Genomic DNA, 25,151 nt, shown 5'->3' with positions numbered 1-25,151 from the left:
AAGGACACCCTAAAAAAATCGTACAATTAATATCTTTCAGTTATCATTAAAAATGACTCAGTTGTTGAAAAGTAGAAGAAAATGTATTTGGAAGGACCAACCATACATTTTAAATGACTAGTGTTTTGAATTTGCTGACCAGCTGTAGTTGAAATATGCGTCTGTCTGTCTGAAGCAGTAACAGTCACCGTACACTTAACACAAATTTAAAGAAAGACAAAAGAAATGTCTTAATTTGGCAATATTTAAGATTTTTATTGTTTTATTTTCAACTTAATCACTGTCACAGTTTCTCCTAAAAGGCACATGCCTTCCTTTCCTGCGGAAACTTTTACGATGGGTTTGAATCAGCATAAGCCAGTCCTTGAGCAGAGAGCTCTGCCTAAGAGAAGACGGTCCTGGGTGGCAAGGAAAGAGAAGGGATGGGGCAGCCCGCTGCTGCTGAGACGTGACATCGTGTTGGACGTCCTGTATGAGAATTCATTTCTTCTTCTCGGCCTTCTGTGCAGACTTGGTGACCTTTCCACCGGAGGCAAGTTTCTTCTCCACAGACTTGATGACACCGACGGCCACGGTCTGCCGCATGTCTCGCACAGCAAAGCGACCTGAGGGGGAGAGAAGGGCGAGAAACAAGCCCAAGGAGTCAATGAGAAGCTTGAAACAATTTCAGTTAAATAAAAGCAAGTGGTATCTTCCAACAGATCAACAAATATACAGTAAACCACTGTTTATCACAGAGCTAAACCAACAAAGGGCTTTACAATTAAAAGCTAATAACAGCATCTCTTTGACAGAGAAAAACAATAAATATATCTTAGGATAATTCAAACTAAAACGTTAGCTATATTTCCATTTTAAGAGGTTTTCTTTAAAAAAAATCCTAAAAAATGGCCCTGACATGAGTTCATTCGATTCTGTAACATGGATCCTGATTGGTCGAACATCTCAGATTGATATAGATATAAATAAATAGGAGTCAGAATGGATTGGTCCTGTGAAATTTGTAATTTATTGATTAGGAGAACAACTGATTGTTATTGTCACTGACTGATGAATTAAAGGCGAGTTAAACTCAGAAGTCTGTCCAGGTAAATTTGGCATTTGCATCATAATTTAAACTAATATTAGCAAGTTAAACAAAAACAAATAATTCTGCTCCTGAATTTTTCTGATGTCTTTGCTTTAAAATTAAAGAAACAATTCTGGATTTCGAATGAATCCTGAAAAAAATCACTTCTTTTTGGGCCCATGTCCCATACACCTAGCAAGTTTTGTGGAAATTCTTTCAGTTGTGGCTTTCTGTTGTTAAACCAACAAATAGAGGGGTTAATTCAAAAAATTGTTTCACTCACCCAGTGGGGGATACTGGGAGAAGCTCTCAACACACATGGGTTTTCCAGGCACCATGACGATGATGGCGGCATCTCCAGACTTGAGAGCCTTGGGGTTGTCCTCAAGCTTCTTGCCGGAACGACGGTCGATCTTCTCCTTGAGCTCGCTGAACTTGCAGGCGATGTGAGCAGTGTGGCAATCCAGTACGGGGGCGTAACCCTGTGAGATCTGTCCGGGGTGGTTCAGGATGATGACCTGCAGAGGGAGAAACACCGGGAGACACGCGGGAGAGGTTTGAGGAACATGGGTGGTGTTTTATTGTCTTTCACATGGAACTCAAAAGTGGATGAAGTGAACCAAAGTAGCTTGTAAGTAACATCACTGATTGCAAAAACATATCACCTGTTAACACAAGACTTTGAGTGATTGGATGTGACACTGCCCCCCCCCAAAAAAAAAAGCTGTCTGGGTGTTTGGCTGCTGTATTCAGCTCGCTTCCAAAATGGCGACTAAACACTAGAGTTACTGCAGCGAGCGGATTCCTCTCTCGCAAAATCAACGTTTGTGCCTTGGATGCATTTCTTGCTTCTTCTCCAGAGTTCTCACTTCAGGCGTGTTTCAGCTCATGTTCATGTTTCCTGTGCGGAGGCAGAACATGTTGCAGCAAGCTTCAGAGTCTCCGGCGGGTTAAACTGTATTTACCAAACGATGATGCAACATCTGGGACTCTGTTTTCACTTTCCACACATCTGTCACAGTCTCCTCGTGATGACTCAACTCTAATGTCTGAACCAAACCAATTTCCTTTATCCTTTCCTTCCTCCTTATTTGCCGGGACACTCACCTGAGCAGAGAAGTTATCAGCAGCCATGGGCGGGTCGTTCTTGCTGTCACCGGCCACGTTTCCACGACGGATCTCCTTCACGGACACGTTCTTGATGTTGAAGCCCACGTTGTCACCGGGGAGAGCTTCAGGCAGAGACTCGTGGTGCATCTCCACAGACTTGACCTCAGTGGTCAGGTTGGGGGGAGCGAAGGTCACGACCATGCCGGGCTTCAGGATCCCGGTCTCAACACGGCCGACGGGTACAGTTCCAATACCTGAGAGAGAGCAGGAGGCAGGAGGCCATGTTTTCATGATACGCTCAAAACATTTTCACACAAACTTCGGTCATTATGATAATGACAAGAAAATGTTGGGAGGAAGAGGCCATTGTGACATTCACAGAAGAAGGTGTTAGTCTGGACAAAGCTTCCCAACAGAATCCCTGAGATAAGGTTGGTTTTTCTCTTCATATCTGTTGGCCAGGTTGATTTGGATTTACGAGTGGTGAGGTGACATTCACAGGACATTACGTGACTCGGCTTACCGCCAATTTTGTAGACGTCCTGCAGAGGCAAACGCAGGGCCTTGTCGGTGGGGCGGCTAGGGGGCAGGATGGAGTCAAGAGCCTCCAGCAGGGTAACACCAGAGGCACCGCCCTCTTTACGCTCAACCTTCCAACCCTTGAACCAGCTCATCTACAACGTGAATCAGATACAGACGGGGGGGAAAAAGAGGAAATATGAAATGAAGCGATCGTAAAAAATTCACCAAATATTGATCTTTATCTAAACCAAATGTAAATCACATGATCGTCAGTCACTGATGCAAATGTACGATGGAGATATCTACAGGAATTTGTTCTGACGAAAAACACAGATGTACCTATTTAAGATTTGTGCTGTACAACACGTTGCCATAAGTCCCTCACCTTCTCACTGGCCTCCAGCATGTTGTCTCCGTGCCACCCAGAGATGGGGACAAAGCCAACAGTGGCGGGGTTGTAGCCGATCTTCTTGATGTAGGTGCTCACTTCCTTGGTGATCTCCTCAAAACGCTTCTGGCTGTAAGGGGGCTCGGTGGAGTCCATCTTGTTGATGCCAACAATGAGCTGCTTCACACCCAGGGTGTAGGCCAGCAGGGCGTGCTCACGGGTCTGACCGTTCTTGGAGATACCAGCCTCGAACTCTCCAACACCAGCAGCAACGATAAGCACGGCGCAGTCAGCCTGAAGAGGAGAAACTTAGTAAACCTTCTACCAGCATCATGAGGGGATGAGTCAGTTCAGGGGTCGTGTCTTTACCTGAGAGGTTCCAGTGATCATGTTCTTGATGAAGTCCCTGTGTCCAGGAGCATCAATGATGGTCACGTAGTACCTTGCGGTCTCAAACTTCCACAGAGCGATGTCGATGGTGATACCACGCTCACGCTCGGCCTTCAGCTTGTCTAGCACCCAGGCGTACTTGAAGGAGCCCTTGCCCATCTGTTTTGGATATAACAGGATATAGATATATATATATAAAAGCGGAATATGCTACAGACTTCTACAGGATATAAGAGAGATATGTCATAGATTTATATAGGACACAACATGGATGGGTTAGATGTAAAAAAAAAGATATAAAAGGAATATGCTATAGATGATATATAACAGGGATATGCACTATATTCATATAGGATACAACAGGGATTTGTGCTGTATGTTCCAGTTGTAGGGACCGTGCACACCATTCAACAGTAGGTGTCGCTTTTAAATGGATCTCAGTGACCAGTGACTCTTCAGCTTTAATAAATACTTACTGATTATCGTCATGTGATTATAAACTCAGACTCTGCTGTGATTGACACAAACCTCGGCAGCTTCCTTCTCGAACTTCTCGATGGTCCTCTTGTCGATTCCCCCGCACTTGTAGATCAGGTGCCCGGTGGTCGTGGACTTGCCGGAGTCGACATGGCCGATGACCACGATGTTGATGTGGATCTTTTCTTTTCCCATTGTTGTTGTTTACTGCCCAAGAGAGACACGGGGAGAACATGCGATGACTTCGAAATCGAATGAGTCATGATTTAATGCGTACACACCATTCATTATTAATCAAGTCCTGCTGACGTTATTGAACAACTTGGTGCATTACGTTATAAAACGCCATGATGGCCGAGGCTACTTCATGTTGACAAATTCACGAACACATGTTTTATTATAACGTGAGATTATGGCGGCGTTAATTCAGTGATCGTATTTTATACATCAAACCAGCTGGCCCAGTGCGGCGTTCACGCCCTGTCGTATAAACCGCAACTACACGCCACTTCCTGATAAAAAGGGATATTTTGGCTCATTTATTTCCAAATCGAATTCAAAACTTCTAACATCATCTCACTATCAATGATAGAACTGTTGGTGTCATTTAGCAAAAAGCTGCAGATGCACCACAGATGACAGCTGCGTCAAAATGAACTATATTTAAATATTAGATACTTTGTGTTGATTATCCACCAAAGTTACGTTATAACAACTTCAACCAACAACGTCAGTGCGTTTAACACAAACAACGTCCGTAGGGGATAACTCGTGCACACACCCTATGACAGTGTTGAGTCCCCATTCGGCCCACATGGCGTGAAGCAGCCTTTAAACGTTCGTAAAGATGCGTTTAAGATGAGCACAGTTGATCCAGAAACGTAACGTTAAGACCAGTAAACTATATTCAACGTTTTTCCTATATGTCATAGCCGGTGCGCGTTCACGACACCGAAACAAGACACGGCCCGAGTCACGCACCACGTGCACGACAGGTGTCGCGACGAAATGTGACCGTTTGAGGTAAACTGATGGCCGTTAGCGGGAGCGCGCGCTCAGTCTGTTAAAGTTGCATCTCCTCAGTTTATATTTCAGCTGATTATATCTGATTCGAGCTGTTAACTACACAACTTTATTTGTATGGTAACAGAATGACAACTGGTATGTCTGTATAGTTGGACATGACTTTATGGTGATCAGAGAAGATTGTCCATTATCCTTGTTTCAATTGTTTGAAACCTAATATTTATGGATGGTTCCACAAGTAAATCTTTTTTGCCATTACCCTTTAACAGAAATAATTTACCTGCTCTGGGCCCAGGTTATTAATTCAAAAGTAATAGTTTACTTCCTCCTGGTTAACACGTCTTAATATTGTCCCGTTCCTAAATGCCTTGATAATTTTAATAACCACATTTAAATAGTCCCGTTAAACCCTCATTAACTACCCTCCATTTTACTATGAAGTCGGTTATGTCTCAACGATGCAGATACGTCAGACTACGTGCGCGCTCACGTGGAGGGAGCTCAGCTTCCGGTAGGGGATCTTTTTTTGGTGACCCGGCCTCCATGTTGCTGCGCAGAGCCGCCATGTTACCAACCCATCGAGATGCGCGCACCCGACCACCACAGACAGCGCCTGGGTGCGCGTTCACGAGGGTGAGGAGAACAACCATGACTGGCAGAAAGGAAAATAACTGGCATGAAATTTACTGCAGGATAAACGCTCCCGAATAGCTGCATCTGATAATCCTGGACTACACACAAACCGAATACCACCACAGACATATTTGGATTAAAATCACACAAGGTGAGCTTGCATGTTTCAACCTCCTCGGTGCAAGGATACTGAAATGTTTTAATAAAAAAAGCATGACTGGTCTGCAGTCTGTTATAGTGGTTCTCCTCATCAAGGTCAAAATACAGCTGTAAATCCCAGACTGAAATCATCTGCTCCTCGATCTAACATACACCTTTAGCTTCACTAGGCATTCAGTAAAATGTCACCAACCTGTGCCTGACAAACAAGACGTCCTAGGATTTGGAGCGCAGGGGAAAAAAAAGGACCGAATCTGATCTGCCCGGAGTTTTTATACGGAACCAGGAGAGAGGGAGGGCTGTGCGTGCCCTCGTTGCTGTCAGACTAAAGAATAAGGGGTGCTATTGGCTGGTGCTGCATAAGTCCTACCGAGGCGATTGGATGACAAGTGCATCAGCGGACAGGCTGCTTGGCCAAAAAAAAAAACCAAACAGCTGCAGCACAGGAGAGACGGGCTCTGCACTGACAACCAAACCCAACGATACTCTACTGCGATGCTGGAAGGATTCAAGACGAGCTGATTTCAATTTTTTCAAAGACATTTATTTTTTATTAGTTACCAGCAGCTTTCTTTCCAATCAAATGGGTGGCATTAAGAGCAAGATACAATTCTAAACCATTTCCAACTTAAACTTAACTGAGAAGAGGCACTGTCATGTGATTCAGGTAAGTGACAATGCCACAGTGTTCTTTTTTCCTGCGGAAACTTTTGCGATGGGTTTTAATCAGCATAAGCCAGTCCTTTAGTAGAGAGCATTGCCTCAGAATAGATGTTTCAGGGTGGGGGGAAAATAGAGGAGTGGCCCGCTGGTGCTGGCACACATCTTGTTGCTGGGTGTCCTTCACGACTATTCATTTCTTCTTCTGGGCTTTCTCAGCAGCCTTGGTGGTCTTTCCAGAAATATCCTTGTTGTCAACTGACTTGATGACACCGACAGCCACTGTCTGCCTCATGTCACGCACAGCGAAACGACCTGTAGATAAAAGGTTTGGCAATTAGCATGTTTCATCCTCTTGTGAGGTTAAAAGGCATGAGCAAATAATATATTATTGTGCGGTGGAATTCAAACTCACCGAGGGGAGCATAGTTGGAGAAGGACTCCACAACCATGGGCTTCTGGGGGACAAGCTTGACAATGGCAGCATCTCCAGACTTGACAAACTTGGGGCTGTCCTCAAGCTTCTTGCCGGAACGACGGTCAATCTTCTCGATGAGCTCCTTGAACTTGCAAGCAATGTGAGCTGTGTGGCAATCCAGCACGGGGGCGTAACCCTCGTTGATCTGGCCAGGGTGGTTCAGGATGATGACCTATGGAAACATTTTGAATTATGAGCCTGCCAAATGCAAATGGAGGAAACACAAGTAATCGTTTCCAAGCTCAAAATACCAACCTGGGCGTTGAAGCTGGCAGCAGCCTTGGGTGGGTCGTTCTTGCTGTCTCCAGCAACGTACCCACGACGGATTTCCTTCACGGACACGTTCTTGATGTTGAAGCCAACGTTGTCACCGGGGAGAGCCTCGGGCATCGACTCGTGGTGCATCTCCACAGACTTAACCTCAGTGGTCAGGTTGGGGGGAGCGAAGGTGACGAGCATACCGGGCTTAATGACCCCAGTCTCAACACGACCGACGGGTACAGTTCCAATACCTGAGAGAGAGCAGGAAGCCATTTGTTTTTAATACACTTCAGTTTCTTGATCAGAGGAAGGGTTTACTACTAATATTGCATCAAATTCAAGCTCTGACTGAGAAACCCGACTGCTCACCTCCGATTTTGTAGACATCCTGCAGGGGCAGACGGAGAGCCTTGTCTGTGGGGCGGGAAGGAGGCAGGATGGAGTCCAGGGCTTCTAGCAGTGTGGTTCCACTGCCATTAGCCTCCTTGCGCTCAACCTTCCATCCTTTGTACCAGCTCATCTACAGATTATTGGAGAAGTTAGTTCATGTTGGTGATTCTGAAATTTAACACATTGAAAATGTTTTCAACTTTTTCGCTCTATGAAACTGTCCTCACCTTTTCACTAGTCTCGATCATGTTGTCTCCGTGCCATCCAGAGATGGGGACAAAGGCAACAGCGGCGGGGTTGTAGCCGATCTTCTTGATGTAGGTGCTCACTTCCTTGGTGATCTCCTCGAAACGGGACTGGGAGTAAGGGGGCTCGGTGGAGTCCATCTTGTTGACACCAACGATGAGCTGCTTCACGCCGAGGGTGAAGGCCAGCAGGGCGTGCTCGCGGGTCTGGCCGTTCTTGGAGATACCAGCCTCGAACTCACCCACACCGGCAGCAACGATCAGCACCGCGCAGTCAGCCTGAAGAGGGACAAGATTTTATACATCTCTGTATACTGAATATTCGATACCAGCATCAGGATGGGGATGAGTCAGTTCAGTGATCATCAACATTTCTTTACCTGAGAGGTTCCAGTGATCATGTTCTTGATGAAGTCCCTGTGTCCAGGAGCATCAATGATGGTCACGCAGTACCTTGTGGTCTCAAACTTCCACAGAGCGATGTCGATGGTGATACCACGCTCACGCTCGGCCTTCAGCTTGTCCAGCACCCAGGCGTACTTGAAGGAGCCCTTGCCCATCTGTGGAGAATCAAAGGTTCTCAAATCAGTACAACAGAACAGGGACGTAATACACATCACATGCATTTTAATACAGAAAGATCAGTTTGTGATTCTTAGTGAGGCATCTGATTATTTAAAAGAGCAGATTTTCCCTTTACTTTAATATTTAAAATGAATTATAGCTGACATAAGAGTGTATCACAACCTTCATGGGGAATATTCTATTAAATATTACAGTTTTTAATTAACAGATTTACTAGTTTTAACACATTAACACAAATATATCCCGTTATAGATAAACCCCTCAGTGACGCGTCGAGCTGCTCAGTGCTGACAGTCACAGGCCCAAGAAAAGTGCACAGTCAGCAGCGCACGTTAGGCCCCACCCAGCGTGCGCGCTACCGCCAGCCGGCCAGCAGCGCTCCCGCTGGAGGAGACACGCTGACGCCGCCATCTTGGGCCTAACTCTAGCGGTCCCGCAGATTAAAATCACTGGCTCTCACCTCGGCGGCTTCCTTCTCGAACTTCTCGATGGTCCTCTTGTCGATTCCGCCGCACTTGTAGATCAAGTGGCCGGTGGAGGTGGACTTGCCGGAGTCGACATGGCCAATGACCACGATGTTAATGTGGAACTTTTCCTTTCCCATTGTTGTAGTTGCTGCCAATAAAGAGAGAAAGAAGCATCGGTTAGCTAGCTGCCACAACACGTGCTAACCCGGGTGAACAGTTGGCTCGGGTGGGCTGTGAAGCGGCGTTCACTGATCCGGGACAACAAGGTTTAATGCGAATTCACTCCCATTTTAAGAATTAAAAACGCCACAGTGAAGGAACACATTCTGGTTACAGTAATTTTTAAAACATATTGGGAATTTGGGAAAGGGTTTGTGGTTCTGGCTGAGCCGCTCCTGCTAGGCCTCACCGGGCCACAGGCCAGCGGGGACACGTGTTACTCCGCGGGCCACGTCGTCTAACGGTACAACGGTCAACCAAATATTTCAGGGGTCCACCTCGTCCCCAGAACCCCGGCCCTGAGGATGGCGGGTAGCTGTCCCGTGGAGGAGGGGAGAGACAAAAAAAATTCCACTCCAGCATCCCGGGAGCTCCTCTAGCTGCAGCCGCCTCTTTGTTCCTCTTCTCCATCACGGGCTGGCGCTCCGCCATTAAACCATAACTCCAGCTCGCACACGTGTTTTAACACAGACTCTAAGCTACCGTCATGACGGTGCTACATTTACTGTTAATGGCCGATTCCCTCGACGGAACTAATCCACAGGCTCGTGAGAAGTTACATAACCGCACAAAGGGCCACGTTTCCCGTGAGCCCGCCGCGGGGAAACGGTGTAAAAGCCTCGGTTACAGCTCGATAAACATTCACATCCTCGCTCCAGCAACGGGATTAGTTTAGAAACGCAGCGGAACTCACCGGTGTTTCTGCGGGTTTTCACCAAAGCTGCTGCCCCTGACCAGGTAACAGAAAGAGGAAGTGTCCAGTCGGATCGGCGGGTTTTATACAGGCGGGGAGGCGGCCTCACTTCCCGGCGCCCTCCCCGGTGACTACCCCGCAAATCACGCACATTCCTGCCTCAAAAACGTCATACGTCACCGGAAGAAGAGCAGCGAGCGGCGCAGCGGGGATCGAGAGTCCTGACGAGCGAGGAACATCTGAGCGAAGTTAGAAGAGATGGAGAAGATCCACTGAAGAGAAGTTCGAGTAAAAACCCTCCAGGACGAGGTTATTTCAGATGTTAGTCACATTAAAACATAGTCAATTCATAAAATATGGTTAAATGTGTTAAAATACAAGGATCTACTCCATCATAATTAAATATCCATATACAATAGTCAATATATAACATTCCCCCATTGAAAATATATATATTTTTTAATGCGATTACAATATATATTCCGCTTATAGGAACACACATAAAGGGAACACACGTTTTGTATGAAAAACACAATTAATGTGACTAATTTGGTGTATGGTAGAAGGACATGATTTTCATTGATTATGTTTGTGTTTTGCAGGGACACATTAGATGCAGAACAAATTGTGAGGACGCAGGTAACTATGTTTTCATTACTAGGCTCATTATTCTGAGTTGCAGGAATAAAACCCTGTTGGCTTCCTGCTTCTCAAATGTTTGGCTCAGTTTTTCCACATGACAATAAATTAAATACATTTACGCTTGAGACTAAAGGTTCAATAAAAGACTTCATTAACTTATATCTGCGGCCTAAACAGCACAAAGCACTGTGACCCCACCCTTGGACCCCCCCCCCCCCGCCCCAATCCCCCCAACTCCTGCTTTGTCAATACTCTGACGACGCCTCAGCCTGATGAGATTATTCAAATCCCAACAGGATTTACATTCAAACAGAGGTCAGACCCTGAGAAGATGAACTCACGCTGTTTTCAAGATTTCTTATCAACCAGCCATTTACATCCCAAACTATCACACGTGTTTCAAGTGATTAGGATGGAGACTGTCATCGGCGCCGGTTGGTTTAATACTTAACCAAAAATAATCTCATCAAATGAAAACAGTAGCTTAAATTAATTTACAGATCATCTGAGAATACGTGGAGTAAAGTGATGACTTCTGTGTTGTGAGGAAGCTGCACAGAGGTGAGGAGGTCAGGTCCTGCCTCTCCCAACTTCACTGTGGCACCAAGCCCAGTTCAGAGGCAGCTGGCATAGCTCGGAGAACGTGCACACACACGTGCACACTCACACAACTACTCGCTCGGCGTGCCTGTCTGTTCAGGTTGCAGACACTTTGACTTGGCAGCTGCCTCTTTCAGTCAGCGGAGGGTGGAGGGCCTGAGAGGGAAGGAGGGAGATCGACTGGGGCAGATCTTGGAGGGAGGAGATAAGGAGGGAGAGATAGAGAGAGAGGCAACTTGAAGTGATTGGAAGTGTGTTTTTACTCTGCTGCAGATGGAAGAGGAAAAGTAGAGAATAGGTCAAAGTGTGAGATACTCCAAGGTGAACGTCAGACACACCTTATAAGTGAGTGACAAACGGTTCTGCTGCACAATATAACATGTCTATAGGTTAAACCTGCACATATATATATTCAAACATGTATGTAAAGAACAGCACCTGTGTCTGGAGACGTGCTGCACAAAGCATCTCATAGTTTTAAACACAGGCTACAACATTGTTGAGTGACAGCCATTCATAACCAGAGGCTTATAAATGTGGTCTGAGCCAGTTCTAATCACGAGTAGGACACGGTCGGTTAGTGATTCTTAACAGCGCCGGCCTTTTAAACAGCTGAGTGTCTAAAGTGTCCTTCTCCCAGCCAGCGTACAGGGATCGGACTTAATTGTGATTAAAGGAGCTTTGATCATAGCTCGTCCGTGGAAATCAAACAAGATACGACTGCTCTGTGGAAACACCTCCGGGGAACTTGGCTCTGTCTCAGAGCGTCCGCCCCTGCTCTATGTGCAGTTCATCAATACGTCATGTGACACAAATACCAGGAACTGTCAGTTTACAGTGTCCTTTGTATTTCATTAAAGACACAACAGTGTTGGGAGTCCAAGCAGTGATACACACTCAGATGTTTGTTGACTCAGGGACACACTCAGACTTCTAGTGCCGGAAAAATCCTTTTTCTAAAGTAGTCAAATAGAAATTAAACTATTCTAATGTGACTTGAAGATCACTTTACTGAAACAAAGTTAAAGGCTGAATGAAAAGAATAGATTATTATCTTATCACATTCTGCTCTGCACCGGTCTGTGTGTGTGTGTGCACAGAAATAAAAACTACTGACCAGGCCACAGCCACACTATAACTCAAATATACACAACAAAGAAGCAACACACAAGCAGCTCTGACCCAAAACTAGTACACAAACTATTCTACCCATGTAACCCTTGAGTCTGTTGTGATATTCGACCCGTCTAACCTCCCTGTGCGGCTAAAGGAAATGTCAGGGGACCCTCGAACGTCCCCGAGCTTTAACGTCTGGGGACAACAAAGATCTGTACTAAGTCTCCCAACAATCCCTGGGACACAAAAGTAAAAACTTTGACCAGACAAACTGTCTCGGGCCTCTGCTTGAGAAAACATAGAACTGAAGGGAGCAAAGTACAGCTTCTAGTTCTTATTCCAGACACACACTAGAACAGGGCGAGGAGAGAGAGAGAGAGAGAGAGAGAGAGAGGGGACGTGTGAGTTGTGTGTGTCCTTGTGTGCGAGTGTGAAGGGAAAGGGGAGAATGTGATTCAACCGGCAGACTAGCAGCCAGTTCTCAGCAGAGCGTCAGTGATGAGTCATCGGGTAGGAGTGGTGGTTATAGCAACGAGAGACCTGAGCATTCATCCAGCGGCTGAGGGAAACGTGTTTGTGACACAGACACAGACACACCAGTCCAATAATAGATAGAATCCAATAATGCACAGATTTCTGATTTCTTCATGTGGAACAGGAATTTTTTGACAAGACAATATAATGGAGATAGATAGAAAATAGATATTTTTCCATAATAAACAAATACAACCATATACAAATGTCAAAAACTAGTGTTTCCAATGGGTGAGGGAGAAAATCTGCACAATGGGACCAAACATATTAAAATGATATCAACAAATTGTCTTTTATTTGTTTGTTTTTGTGTTTTGCAGGGACATACAACATATACATGAAACACAGCGGATTTTGTGAACGCAGGTAAGTATATTTTTTGATCTCATCTGAACATTTAACCTTCGACTGAGTCACAAACTGTAGATCCACCGGTCACATAATGCACAGCGTTCTCTTTCTCCTCCCTCCGGGTGCCTCAGGGAACCATCAAATGAAATCACGTACTTTAAGCAGAACAATATACTGAAGAAAGATAAAAATAGTGATGACTCATATAGAAGAGAGTCACACCGTCCTCGTGTTTATCTAAACACTATTGATTCCAGTTTTAAATCCTTGGTTTGTCATCAGCAGCATCAAACCAGTCCTGCGTCAGAGTCAGGTTGGCCAATTCTAAGAAGCTCGACCTGGTGTGTGTGTGTTTCTGTGTGTATGTGTATGTGTGTGTCTGTGCTTGTGTGTGTGTGTGTGTGTGTCCTGCATGGGACGAAAGAAAGGCCTGTGACTGAATCAGAAAACACCACATTCATGTGCATAGGGGCACTTTCAACACAATCTAAATGGCAATGTCAGCACTGTATGTTAACACACTGTGAGGCAAAGGGGGGACAGTTAATGCAAATAAGCACATTTGCAACACACAGCCGGCTCCATATGTCTCCTGTGTGCTGCTCCGCTCCCCCCCACTGCTCCACACTTGCTAACTAAGTTCTCCCTTTTGGCGTCCAGGCCCTCGTCTGCATTTCTTTCACACCCTGAGTGTCAGGGAGGTGAAGTTTGTGTATCACTTGCATTTCACTCCAGGAAGGGAAGCTTCTTGAATTCCACCTTTGACCTCTGCTGTGGGGGGTGCAGGGAGGAGCGGGGGTGCAGGGGGTTTCATTTGTTCACCCCTGGAGTCGACTGCAGCCGCAGGTCGAACCAGGAGATGGAAAAACTCTCCATAAACTGTGTCTTTCATCGTTTCTTTTATTCTTCAATCCAGATGTTTCGGCTATTTATACATAGCTGCTATTGATCTGTAATGCCTGTTAAAATATTGGACTGTTTAAATAAACCTGACTTCTTTCAGTGATGCTTTTGCACAAACATTTATTTACGAGGTTTTAGAAATAGAAGCGGAGAGAAGACTGTTCCCCTGCGGCCGGTTTTATTTTTGAAATGACTTCCAGCTACAATCGTGCATCACATGACCCTGACGAAGACAGGGCACGTTAAATGGGAACTAGTTTGTAGGATGGAAACGAAGATGTAGAAAAAAGAACAAGTGAATAATGAAATACGTTGTTTCCATAGACGTGTTGTGAGTATTTACAATGTCAAATGTTGTACTTTGTTATCCACAACATTGCCTGATACACTATTTGCCACATTGAGATTAATAATATATGTATGAGTACTTATATGAGACCAGGGGAGACTTGTATTGTGTCACATCTAAATATAGAGTAGTTAACTCTTTAATTCATATTTATATTAATGCATCAATAATTATGTCAGAGAAGATTTAAGTATTTTCACAGTGCAATATGTATATTCTACTGTTAAACTAAAACATAGAAAGTTTCACACTGTAAACTTATATATAATAAATCATACAGAAGTTTGTCCTGTCGAAGCATCATGTCGATATTTTATTATGATTTATTATTAGAATAACGTGAAATTGTCTCGTTTTAAAAAAGATGATGAAAGAGGTTGTAACACTGACGGACGGACAGAACGTGCAGCTGACACGGGGGACGATAATTGCTGTTGCACCGCGCCGGCATCTTTCTGAGAACTTCCGGTTCATTTCTGTAATAAAAGAATCTGACGCAAGGTTTAAACATTGAAGTGACGTAAACACTCAGCAGCGATGAGTCATGTCCGGGAGTGACTTCTTAGAAACCTGGAAAAATAAAGAAATAAATAGAAACGGAGCTTTAAATTAACTTAACACAAGAACAGGGCGACACATGAGGATGATTCAGGATCAAAGTCTGACGTCTCTCTTTATTGAAGTGAAACTTATTTATATCACTCATTGATATTCAATTTTTAACATAGGAATATAAAATTAAAACTTCCATTAACTGGCTCTGATCTTATTTTGTTTCCAGTTTGAGAATTTTTTTTATTTTGAGTTTAATTGCCTTGCCCCACCTAGTGGCGGCAGGGAGGAACTGTTCACAAACCACTTTCTTGTCTCTTCAGTGAATCTGATCAGTAACTACACACACAAATGTTGGTCTGATATGAAAACGTTTATTGTGTGTTGTTTTCATTCTTGCTAAATAATAGCAAGGTCCATAGATGTAAACTCACAAAAACAATTTCATTTAAATATAAGAAATCTGCTTCCTTATTGCGTATTTCTCCTTTTTAAAAGGTCTTAAATCTTTTTTTTACATTTCATCCATTCATATTTTTTACTGTTCCCATTTGATATGTATCAAAATCCACAACAGGCTCATGAATAAACCCAAACAGCAGGTTAACAGAGAACCAGACGGAGAACAAACCGTGTGTCAGGATCTCAGACAGAAAGATTTCCTTTTAAAAGGGAATGTACACGTAATGTAGTAATTTATTTTGTCGTGATATGAGATTAACAGAAGAACCAGATGTCGGAGTTAAATGAAGATATAAAAGTTACAACATATAAACACAGGGTGGCTGCTTGTGAATGTTTTACAGAGGAGTCCTGATCACTTTGGTTTAATTAATCGTCCTGATGAGACACATGAATGAGACAGAAGCAGCTGACGAGAACCTGACAGCAGCAGAAGAAGAAGAAGAAGAAGAGATGTGACGTCACCCCCAGTGGTTCAGAGTCAGAACATCATCATGTGCACATCTCCTCCTCCTCCTCCTGCTGACCGACTGGAGCATTACAACGATCTGTGCCTCCACAGACTCTTTCCACAATAAATGAAACTAAAACATGAAAACGCTGTGTGTCTGGGAAACATTGCACATGTAACAAAGCAATGAGAAGATAAATTAATTATTACATCTGCTCAGAAACATCATATCTTTACAGTCACAGTGCACTTTGATAGAGAGTGTGTGAGCGAGAGATGATCTAACACCAGTAGCTCCTCCTGACGCTGATTCTGATTCCAGTTCATTTAAAAACTAACAATAAAATAACAAGACAAAGTTTTTGAACATGGAAGTGGATCTTCAGATACTTTATGAAATCACTAGTGTTGTTATTTACCCGTACACATCACATTTGACCTTTGAGATTTCCCAGTGTGACACACAGAACTTACCAGAGGCAGTGAAGCTGAATCGCAGCTTTAGAGAAATGATCGGAACAAAGACTGTTGCATAAAAACAATAAAAATTGCATTTAAAGAATTAAAACAAATAACGGCCGCATCTTGATGGAAAAGTGACCTGAACGAATCCAGTCATTGCTTTGGAAGTTGAGCATAAAAACTAAAGTGATTCTCTAAATAATAAATAAAAAGAAAAGTCTCCTGGAAAGTTTGATTTGGGAAACATTGGAAGTCTCATAGAACATAAGGTTTTTTTGGTGTCTTAGTGGAAAAGGCTTCGGAAACAAAGCAGCTTGAGAAATGTGATCTCATAACAAAACACTTGGTCCCAATTTCTGCACTGTCCAAGGAAAACTAGACAAAAAGTGGTCATGTAAATATCATATCGGTCATATTTTAAGAGCTGTACCATTAAAAAACTATTTGTCAGCAGCTGTTGAAAAGTGTCAATGCAAATACTAAATCTGTTCATTTGATTTCAACAAGTCTTTGTGCTAGTTAACTTAAAGTCTTTTTCTTTTAACTTTTAAAAACCAGAGACGAAAGTTAAAGATAAAAATGCTGCACTGACACTGTAGTAAAACACGAGTCCATCGAGACGTCCCGCTCTTTGACGTGTTTAAATATTAAAGTTGTTCTGCAGCCGACTCTTTTTAACATCTGTCTTCATTCTGAGAGTAAATGCTGCATCATGTTCCTGTGATTGAGTTTTCAGAGGTAGAACCGTCTCTGTTTGTAGTAAAACTGGGTTCAAATACATCCTGTTGGTTGTATTTTGTCTCTATATATAAAAACATGAGCTGGATTATTTGAACTTGTGTTTTTCTATGCTGAGATGGACCTGCTCCTCTTCCCCTCCTCCTCCGCCCTCTCCTCCTCCGTGACGGCCCACTGCTGAATCTTCCCGCTGCCGAATATCGCGTAGACGATGGCGCCGCCGGCGTTGATCCCGGCCGCGACCCAGAACACCGTCTGCCAGCCGGCCAGCGTGTGCTGCCAACCAGAGAAGAAGAGACATCAGTGGTGTGTGACCGTGATGACTCTGAGTGTGTGTGTGTCCCCAGAGAAAACCCACACAGACACGGGATGAACACGCAAACCTCACACAGAAAGACCCTGGTCAGGTTCAAACCCACAACCTTCTTTCTCACAGTATCACCTGAGCTCTAACGTGGTCTGATATGTTCATGTGGGGATTTCTACGTTCGGTGAGCGGATCCACCTACATGTTTGGTGAAGTACCCGGTCGCTATCGGTGCCACGACACCGGGGATGGTCCCGAACGTGTTGGTGATTCCCAGAAGAAACCCTGCGTACCTACAGGGGACAGACAAACATGTTGTGAGGGAGTGACGACTATTTCCACGATGCAAATTAAATCAACAGTTCTGAGTCGAAGCCCTCGTCCACATAGAAGCTGATATTTCAGAGCGGGGGGGGGGGGGGAGACGGTCACACCCACCGAGGGGCGATGTCTATCTGATTGATGAAGACTCCGGCGGCGCTGACCCCACCGGTGGTGATGGAGAGGGTGAGGAAGGTGACGGTGAGGACGTGGCTGCAGCCGGCGTACGCCACAGCCACGAGGAAAGCTGCGGGAAACAACAGACCTGCAGCGAGGAGGAGGAGGAGGAGGAGGAGGAGGAGGAAGAGGAGGAGGAGGAGGAGGAGGAGGAGGAGGAGATGGAGGTGGACGTTAAGGAAGCAGGGAAAAACCTGGACGTTTCATACATGAAGAGACGACCCGTGGTTCACTTGCCTGTGATGGTGAAGAGTTTGCGCACGGCGGTGACGCTGAGCAGCCGCCTCTCGATGAGGCCGTCAGCCACGAAGCCCGACAGCGTGGAGAGCAGCCAGCCCCCGAGGTACGGCAGAGCGGACAGGAAGGCATTCTGAGGACAGACACCATAAGTAAGAATAAAAAAGTTGTTGCTATCGGGCACTTTGTGGACGGAAGCCTCACCGATTTGAGGTCAAAGTGCAGGATGTTGTTCATGTAAGTGGGCAGGGAGGTGAGCAGGGTGTAGTAGGACCAGTTGGCACACATCTGGGTGACGATGATGGCCCACAGGGGGACGGACAGCATCATGGGCAGCACGGGGACGGACCAGCCGTGACCTGTGCCCTGTGGTTTCAGATCAGAGCAGAGCAGGAAATCTTTAAACACCACAATCCAGAAAACAGCACGAGACAGACACACACGTGGAAATAAATGTTCAGTGGACGGGAAGAGAAAGTCACAGAAAGAGCGAGAACAGAAAGAGGAATTGAAACAGGAAGTTTGAAAGCGGATTGAAGAATGAAAGAACAATGCCAGCAGAAATACAAAAAACAGGTGCGTGCCACTAAAACCTTCTGATGCAATAGAAAGTCCATGTTTATTTAATGTGTAATATCCTTTTAGAAATTTCTCTCTCGATGAACGATACTGCAGCCAGCCACCAGGGGGAGATTTGAGATTTGGGAGCTGTCAAACTTTATGTAAAAGTCTGAATTGAAAAAAAAAAAAATTATCTTAAAGATCAATAAGATAAGATAAGGGGAAAATCCTCCTGACTGACAAACACAGGTTAGACGCACAAGGGAAGTCACAGTTATAATATTTAGTTTCATGTATTTAAGTCAAAGATTTAAAGTCATACGAGGTTGAGCTTTTTCATCTGATCATCATCCTCATCTCTGCATCTCACAAACTAGGATGAAAACTCAGAGGATAATATTTCCCTCAGGTTTCAACCTCCCAACTAACCACTTCCTCTTTAACAAGACGTGAGACGAGCGTTTCAGTGAATAAAACATCGGTTAATGTTTCATGCGCACCTGAGGCCCAATAGACTTTATGATGTAATCTCTCTCCTCCTCGCTGATTCGAGGATGTGTGTGAGGCTCGTCTGACACCAGAAGAAACCAGAAGACGGCCCAAAGGCAGCCGGCTCCTCCTGAGAGACAGAGACACAGAGACACAGAGACACAGAGACACACACAGAGACACAGAGACACAGAGACACAGAGAGAGAGAATCAGAGTTTTACTGTGCGAGCTGGGGAATGATCAAAAGGACGGTGTTATGTCATAACGAAAGTAAACTGCATTAAATGAATCATGCACAGTGAAGCACAGTAGAGATGATGTCATGTTGTCATTGAAACTGTCAGAAATCGGTATCTGGAAACATCTCTAGTTTAAATCCATCCCCAGATCCTAAGGGGTTCACTGTTCTCAGGAGAATGAAAATGACATGAATCACAAGCTGCTAAATCTTTAACCCTGACACCCAAAGTGGAGACTCGTTCTAATTATTAATGATCCACCTTCATGTTGGTTTTTCCTTTAATTTCTCTGTGTGAGGTTGTGATCTTGTTTCTCACCACAGAGGTAGAACACAGCGGGCCAGCCCAGCGTCTGGCAGATCAAGCCCGTGAGCGGCAGAGCCACAAAGGCTCCGAAGTTTGCTCCGGATCCCGACATGGTCATCAGGCTAGAGCGCTCCAGTGGGGGGGCCCAGCGAGCCCACATCGCCATCATGGCCGGGAACGTGACACCCTGAAGAAAAGGATGAGACCGACTGGTAAACAAACAATAATCTGCTTTTTTCAGTTAAAGATATAAAGACAAACATCTAAATGTACAAACAACATTTCATTCGCTTCCTGACTCCACCACCCAGAATCCTCTCACCTCGCCAAAGCCCTCCAGCGCTCGCAGTGCAAACATCCAGGTCACACCCAGCTGAGCGGCCATGGGGGTGAGGAGGGTGAGGGCTGCCGTGCCCAGCACACCCAAACCCATGAAGAACTTCCCCCCGTAGAGACCGGCCAGGTAACCCCCCGGGATCTGCGTGCACAGGTAGCCGAAGAAGAAGGCCCCCAGGAGCCAGCCCTGAGTCTCCGAGTCCCAGGGATACTGAGGGACCTGGGACACGGGGACAGAGAGATGCATTTATTTATCTACAAACACTCTATGATACTTCACGATAGGATGTTGTTTTACCCCGTCTGGTTGTGGGAACGTGTCGCTGGCGTTTTCCATCCCAGCCGGCATCGGACACGCGTGCACGATGGAGGTGTTCGGGGCCGGCGTGGGCTCGGTGGTGTTCACCATCACCACCATGGCCACACTGAGGTTGACGCGGAGGCCGTAGACCACGGAGAACCCGAAGAACATGAGCACGGCGAGGTTGAGCCGAGCGGAGCAGCACTGAGGAGGAACTGCTGACACACAGAACAGTGGGGTCAGCATCGAGAACAGCTCATCACCCATCAGTCATTTTCTTTTTATCACATTAATGCAGGAATAAGCTTTTGACGGGGTTGAAACATTTAATAATTTTTGGATGATATCAGGGATCAATGTTTCCTCACATTATTAAAAGGTGGAAATCATAACCTGTGATGCAGGACACAAGTCATATTTATATTTCATTATTTCCATTTTCTTCATTTTTACATTTTACACAATTTGTTTGTTTCTGTTTATATTTTTCCATTTTCTACGGAGACACAGTCCCAGTATCATGTGACTTGAGTAAAACTGCCTCTTCACAAAGAACTTACATAACTGACAAAGTGCTGATGTGAGTGTGACCATGACACAACAAAAAAAGAATCTGCTGAGGAACCAGAGACAGTTCAACAAGATATTTTCACAATTAGAAAATAACGACTGAAATATCCAGATGTTGAGAGGTTTATTTTACTGCTGAGCTCGAATGCATCATCACATCAAACTGAATATTTTCAGCTTTTGATCTCATCAGACAAATTAAGCCATTTTCCAACATCACAAAGTTTCTTGCAGCCCTTTGATCTAAATACAACTGAAATGACTTGGAACTGGTCCTGAGAGTCGTGTCAAGAGGAAAGTCCAAACTCCTCATGGAATGAAAATGTCCGGATAAGAGCAGAAACAAACCTGCGTCTGTCTCGATGAGCGGCTCCACGTCCTCCACGTCCTCCACGTCCTCCACGTCCTCCACGTCCTCGCTCTCGTCTGAAGACGCTGCGTTGATGGAGAAGCCATTTGATCGCGGCATGGCCGTCGACTGGCCCAGCTAAACACTACAATACTTTAAAATGATGTCAGTGAATCATGGTGTCCAGGAGATCTGCTGAAGAGATGGAGATCAGATGTCAGAGCAACACAGACTCACACAGACACACAAACACGGACATATTAACACTGCAGACACACAAACAAACAGGATAAGAGATAAAAACATGGCATAAATGTGAGATCACATGAGACACACACACACACACACACACACACACACACACACACACACACACACACACACACACACACAGACACACACACAACACACTGGGGCTGTTGTTGCCTCTGTGAACTTTTCAGGAACTAAGGAAACCCCCCGTGACACACGTCTCTGTTCTAACTCACCACTGTGGCTTTTAGGAGGTTTCGTCAGAAAGAGGAGATCAGAAAGAAAATACCTGAAACAAAGTCAGAGCATCTCTGTCAGTTCAGTGACCTGCACTGACTCTGACTTGGTTTTAAATAAAGTTTAACATGTTTTGAATTATATCTGTGAATCTGTGTTTAACTGGTGACCTCGTCCTCAGGCTGGATTAGAAAAGAAACCTGTTGCAAACGGTTCCAAACAATCACATCATTAACATAGAATCGATTTGGGTTTTGGACTTTTGTTCAGACAAAACAAGACGTTCAAAGCGTGAATAAACCTTGTCACACAAAGGAGGTCAAGAAATGTTGAGTCATTGTTTTTAGTTTCACAAAAATTGTAATTACCATGACGCCGGCAGAAAAAAACCTTCGGCAAAACTGATTTTGAGGAACTGAGAAGAATAAACTAATTTCAACAGATCGTTTCAGATGATGCTTAACTGACTTCAGGTTATGTTGAGTTGGAGTCGCGCTGAGTTTCCTCATGAACTCAGAGACATATAGTGTTAAAATACATAAAATCATCCATAAAATCACATTAATAAAACATCCATAACACACACACACACACACAGAACCGGACCTGAAGAATCACGCTGCGGCAGCTCCTCAGGATCAGTTAACACCTAAATAAACGGTTCAATCAGGCATTGATCCTTCAATCATCTCTGCAGTCTGAAGATGGATTCCTCAGTCCAGTCGCTCTGAGTTTCAGTTTCAGTTCAATACACGAGTCATCAGCTCAAAAACTTCCGTCACAACTTGAACAAATGTTCAGGAAACAGCCGAACAACTCCTCCAGCTGTGAAACCTCTTTTAACATGGGTTCAAGTTGCTGTACTTTATTTGGTCATGTTATATTATCGGTTTAAAAATCCAAGGAGGTAATGTTCTCACAAAACTACACAACTGATCATGATCAATCATCACATTTAAAAAAGCTGAAACTGGGTCATGATGGTATTTTAGTTTAATAGTGATTGAAGCAGTTAATAAATCGTAAGAATATTTGACCTCAATAACTAATAACTATAATTAGTTGAAGAGTCGTCTCATCTTTTGTTTGACTTTAACATCAGTGTCTTGACGGGAAAGTGACGAACTGGAAAAACAGGCCGTGTGAGCAGGAAACATCAAAGTGTCTGTTCACATCAATATCAATAATCAATAATCCTGACTCGGTTTTGATCTGTGTCCTGAGTCGGTCTGGGAAATCTGTAAACATCAAATATTGATCACTCACAAATTTCCTCTGCATTAAACTGTCACACGCGCTGCACCAGGTCTGTTTGAGGTTATACTATATTTATATTAAGTGTTTCTCCTGTCACCACTTTTTAAAACACATGTGATCATGATGGTCAAACCTTCACATTTCCACAAGTGGGAGGATGAAGCCGAGGCCTGGTTGGTATTTCTGCTTAAAACACATAGATAGCTGCTCAAAACTTCTAGGAAATCAATCGATCAATGGACGACTTAGTGTCTCATCAGGTCTAGACGCTTCGGGGTCGTTAGTTGTGAACTGACTCAGAAAATGAAGTGAACCAAATCAATACGCTTTTTCTATTCCATTCTAAAAAAACCACAATTTCCCAGATTTTTTCACAGATAAATTGAACTTTACTACTTTATACATAAATGAAAAAGCACTTCTGAAAAGATCATCATGTCATAAATATTATTATTATTGCATGGTTCACTTTATTTCCAATAAAAGGATTCATAGGTTTTTTGTCACGGCAAAAAATAAAGTTTATGTTCATCATCAAACTTTCTGTCTCATTATGTCTGATAAACACAAACTGTCATAGAGGATGAACCATCATGTGGAAATCCTGCTCAACCACTAATGCATGAGTAATAACAATAGTATTTCATTCACACCCACACACGTATTTTACTTTGAAAACCTCCCTTAATCCTTTGATACACAAGCTATGTGTAATAGCTTGTGTATTAAAATCCCTTCTAATGCACAACCTGGGTCAGAAATGACTTTCATTTAGGAGAAGGTTCCTTCGATGAAATAGAAGATGAGTAAAGTCTTGGTCATCAAAGGAACCTTCTTCAGGGAAGCTGGATTCTAAGAAACAACAACAACTCCAGCTTGATCCTGTGGAACAAAGTCCAGGTCCTCAGCATCCGAAGCTTCAGACTCAGAATCAAGACCAGGAATTGCCTCCTCATCTTCCTCATCACGTTCTTCATAAAGCATCTTGAGGAACCATGTCATCATCAGTAAGTGTGAAATGATTGGGACCAGGCAGACTCTCAGGATAGAGAAAACCAATGTCTCCTGCATATCAATCGGTCTATTGAGTATATACTGATATATTTAGAGTTTTATTTTGTAGATCTAGCTTTGGTTATCTAGCCAGACAAGAAGCAAGCTAGATAACAGCCAGTAAGTAATGTTCATATTTCTCTTTATCACTAGTAATGGATTGTAAAATGAGATGAATGGCCGCTGTTCCATATTGAATACACACTTTACGGGTCATTTTTGACCCATGTGTGTAAAAGTGACATAGAAATCTTGTTGATATTTAATGAATACTTAGAATATGAAATAACAATAACAATATACAATACAATAACCTGGAGCTTAAAAACATCTGGAGTATCACACATCATGGAGCTACAGTATTTCAAAGTAATAAGTATCTGAATTCATGTTTACTGTTAATGAACCAAACTGCTGTGATTGTCCACATCCACTAAGTGACTCAGTGAGTTCAGTGAGATTTCCCTGAATAACACTCACCTGCTGGAGGAGTTCAAAGCAGAAGCGGCTTTGATCCTTTGTTCTGAGAGTGAAACATGTCGCAGATCAGCAGGACGAATTGTCTCATATCAGTAAAACAACAACATCTGAGCTCAGCCGCTGTTTTCCACCGCGACGACAGAAACTGTCACGTGATCGCGAGGTGCTCCCCGGAACCTTTAAGAAAACACGGAAGTCACAGTGACTGGAAGAGGACACGCCTGATGGGACACAGCGCGCTGAGGAAAGCTCGTGTGATTTATAGATCAGCGCTGCAGATATGCCCAGTATATCACATGATCATCCACTGGCCCAGTCTCCTCAGTGATTGGCTGACAGCTGCGTTGCCAGATCGGGCTGGTTTTCCGCATTTCAGTTTTTTACAGCCCTTTTTAAATGTCAGCTCTTGAATCCATCAAACCTCAGAATATGGAATCAAACGAGGGTCACTTGTACTTTTTGTGTGCATGAACATCTGTTTTGTAGCAGTATAAATATGTTTTGCATATGGGAAAAAGCTATAGCATGCAGGTATATTCTATATATGTAACAACAGGGTTTGTAGCTGTATGAATATTGTGCATATACCTACAATCTTTTTCAACAATAGAAATATTTTGTACAAATGTCAAAGAGTTTTGTATCTGTGGAAAGTTCCAGCATTAGATACGAGTTGTAGATCCATTTAAAACAATGTGTTGAAAACTATAAACTGAAAAGACGGGAGTCAACACACATTATTAA

The 25,151-nt window shown here is 44.0% G+C and overlaps 3 protein-coding genes and 1 long non-coding RNA gene across 4 annotated transcripts; 1 reads left to right on the top strand and 3 right to left on the bottom strand.

Moving 5' to 3' along the window:
• Window positions 1-230: 230 nt before the first annotated feature.
• On the bottom strand, window positions 231-6,115 carry LOC128461372 (elongation factor 1-alpha). The gene is made up of 8 exons (XM_053446272.1): window positions 5,968-6,115; window positions 4,008-4,163; window positions 3,459-3,638; window positions 3,087-3,383; window positions 2,703-2,853; window positions 2,177-2,433; window positions 1,353-1,587; window positions 231-605 (listed from the first exon to the last, which is right to left on the bottom strand). Exons 2-8 carry the CDS (start codon window positions 4,149-4,151, stop codon window positions 481-483), a joined length of 1,389 nt encoding a protein of 462 aa, XP_053302247.1. The 5' UTR covers window positions 4,152-4,163; window positions 5,968-6,115; the 3' UTR covers window positions 231-480.
• Window positions 5,533-16,132, top strand: LOC128461422 (uncharacterized). Its single transcript, XR_008342265.1, has 4 exons — window positions 5,533-5,766; window positions 10,376-10,412; window positions 12,986-13,031; window positions 15,627-16,132. It is a non-coding gene; the product is annotated as an uncharacterized LOC128461422 (long non-coding RNA).
• Window positions 6,297-9,933, bottom strand: LOC128461373 (elongation factor 1-alpha). The gene is made up of 8 exons (XM_053446273.1): window positions 9,774-9,933; window positions 8,854-9,008; window positions 8,189-8,368; window positions 7,791-8,087; window positions 7,543-7,693; window positions 7,168-7,424; window positions 6,850-7,084; window positions 6,297-6,749 (listed from the first exon to the last, which is right to left on the bottom strand). The coding sequence occupies exons 2-8, from the start codon at window positions 8,995-8,997 to the stop codon at window positions 6,628-6,630; spliced, it is 1,386 nt and encodes a 461-aa protein (XP_053302248.1). The 5' UTR covers window positions 8,998-9,008; window positions 9,774-9,933; the 3' UTR covers window positions 6,297-6,627.
• si:ch1073-513e17.1 (sialin) lies at window positions 15,181-24,652 on the bottom strand. The gene is made up of 12 exons (XM_053446341.1): window positions 24,408-24,652; window positions 21,617-21,669; window positions 21,128-21,323; window positions 20,207-20,424; window positions 19,895-20,128; window positions 19,585-19,759; window positions 19,037-19,155; window positions 18,180-18,341; window positions 17,976-18,108; window positions 17,679-17,826; window positions 17,443-17,533; window positions 15,181-17,209 (listed from the first exon to the last, which is right to left on the bottom strand). Exons 3-12 carry the CDS (start codon window positions 21,246-21,248, stop codon window positions 17,042-17,044), a joined length of 1,569 nt encoding a protein of 522 aa, XP_053302316.1. The 5' UTR covers window positions 21,249-21,323; window positions 21,617-21,669; window positions 24,408-24,652; the 3' UTR covers window positions 15,181-17,041.
• Window positions 24,653-25,151: the final 499 nt, after the last annotated feature.

Source organism: Pleuronectes platessa, chromosome 18 (assembly GCF_947347685.1).
Source record: "Pleuronectes platessa chromosome 18, fPlePla1.1, whole genome shotgun sequence".
NCBI classification, from domain to species: domain Eukaryota; kingdom Metazoa; phylum Chordata; class Actinopteri; order Pleuronectiformes; family Pleuronectidae; genus Pleuronectes; species Pleuronectes platessa.
The sequence above is the reverse complement of the archived record's forward strand: the minus strand, read 5'-3'. Positions and strand labels throughout refer to the sequence as shown.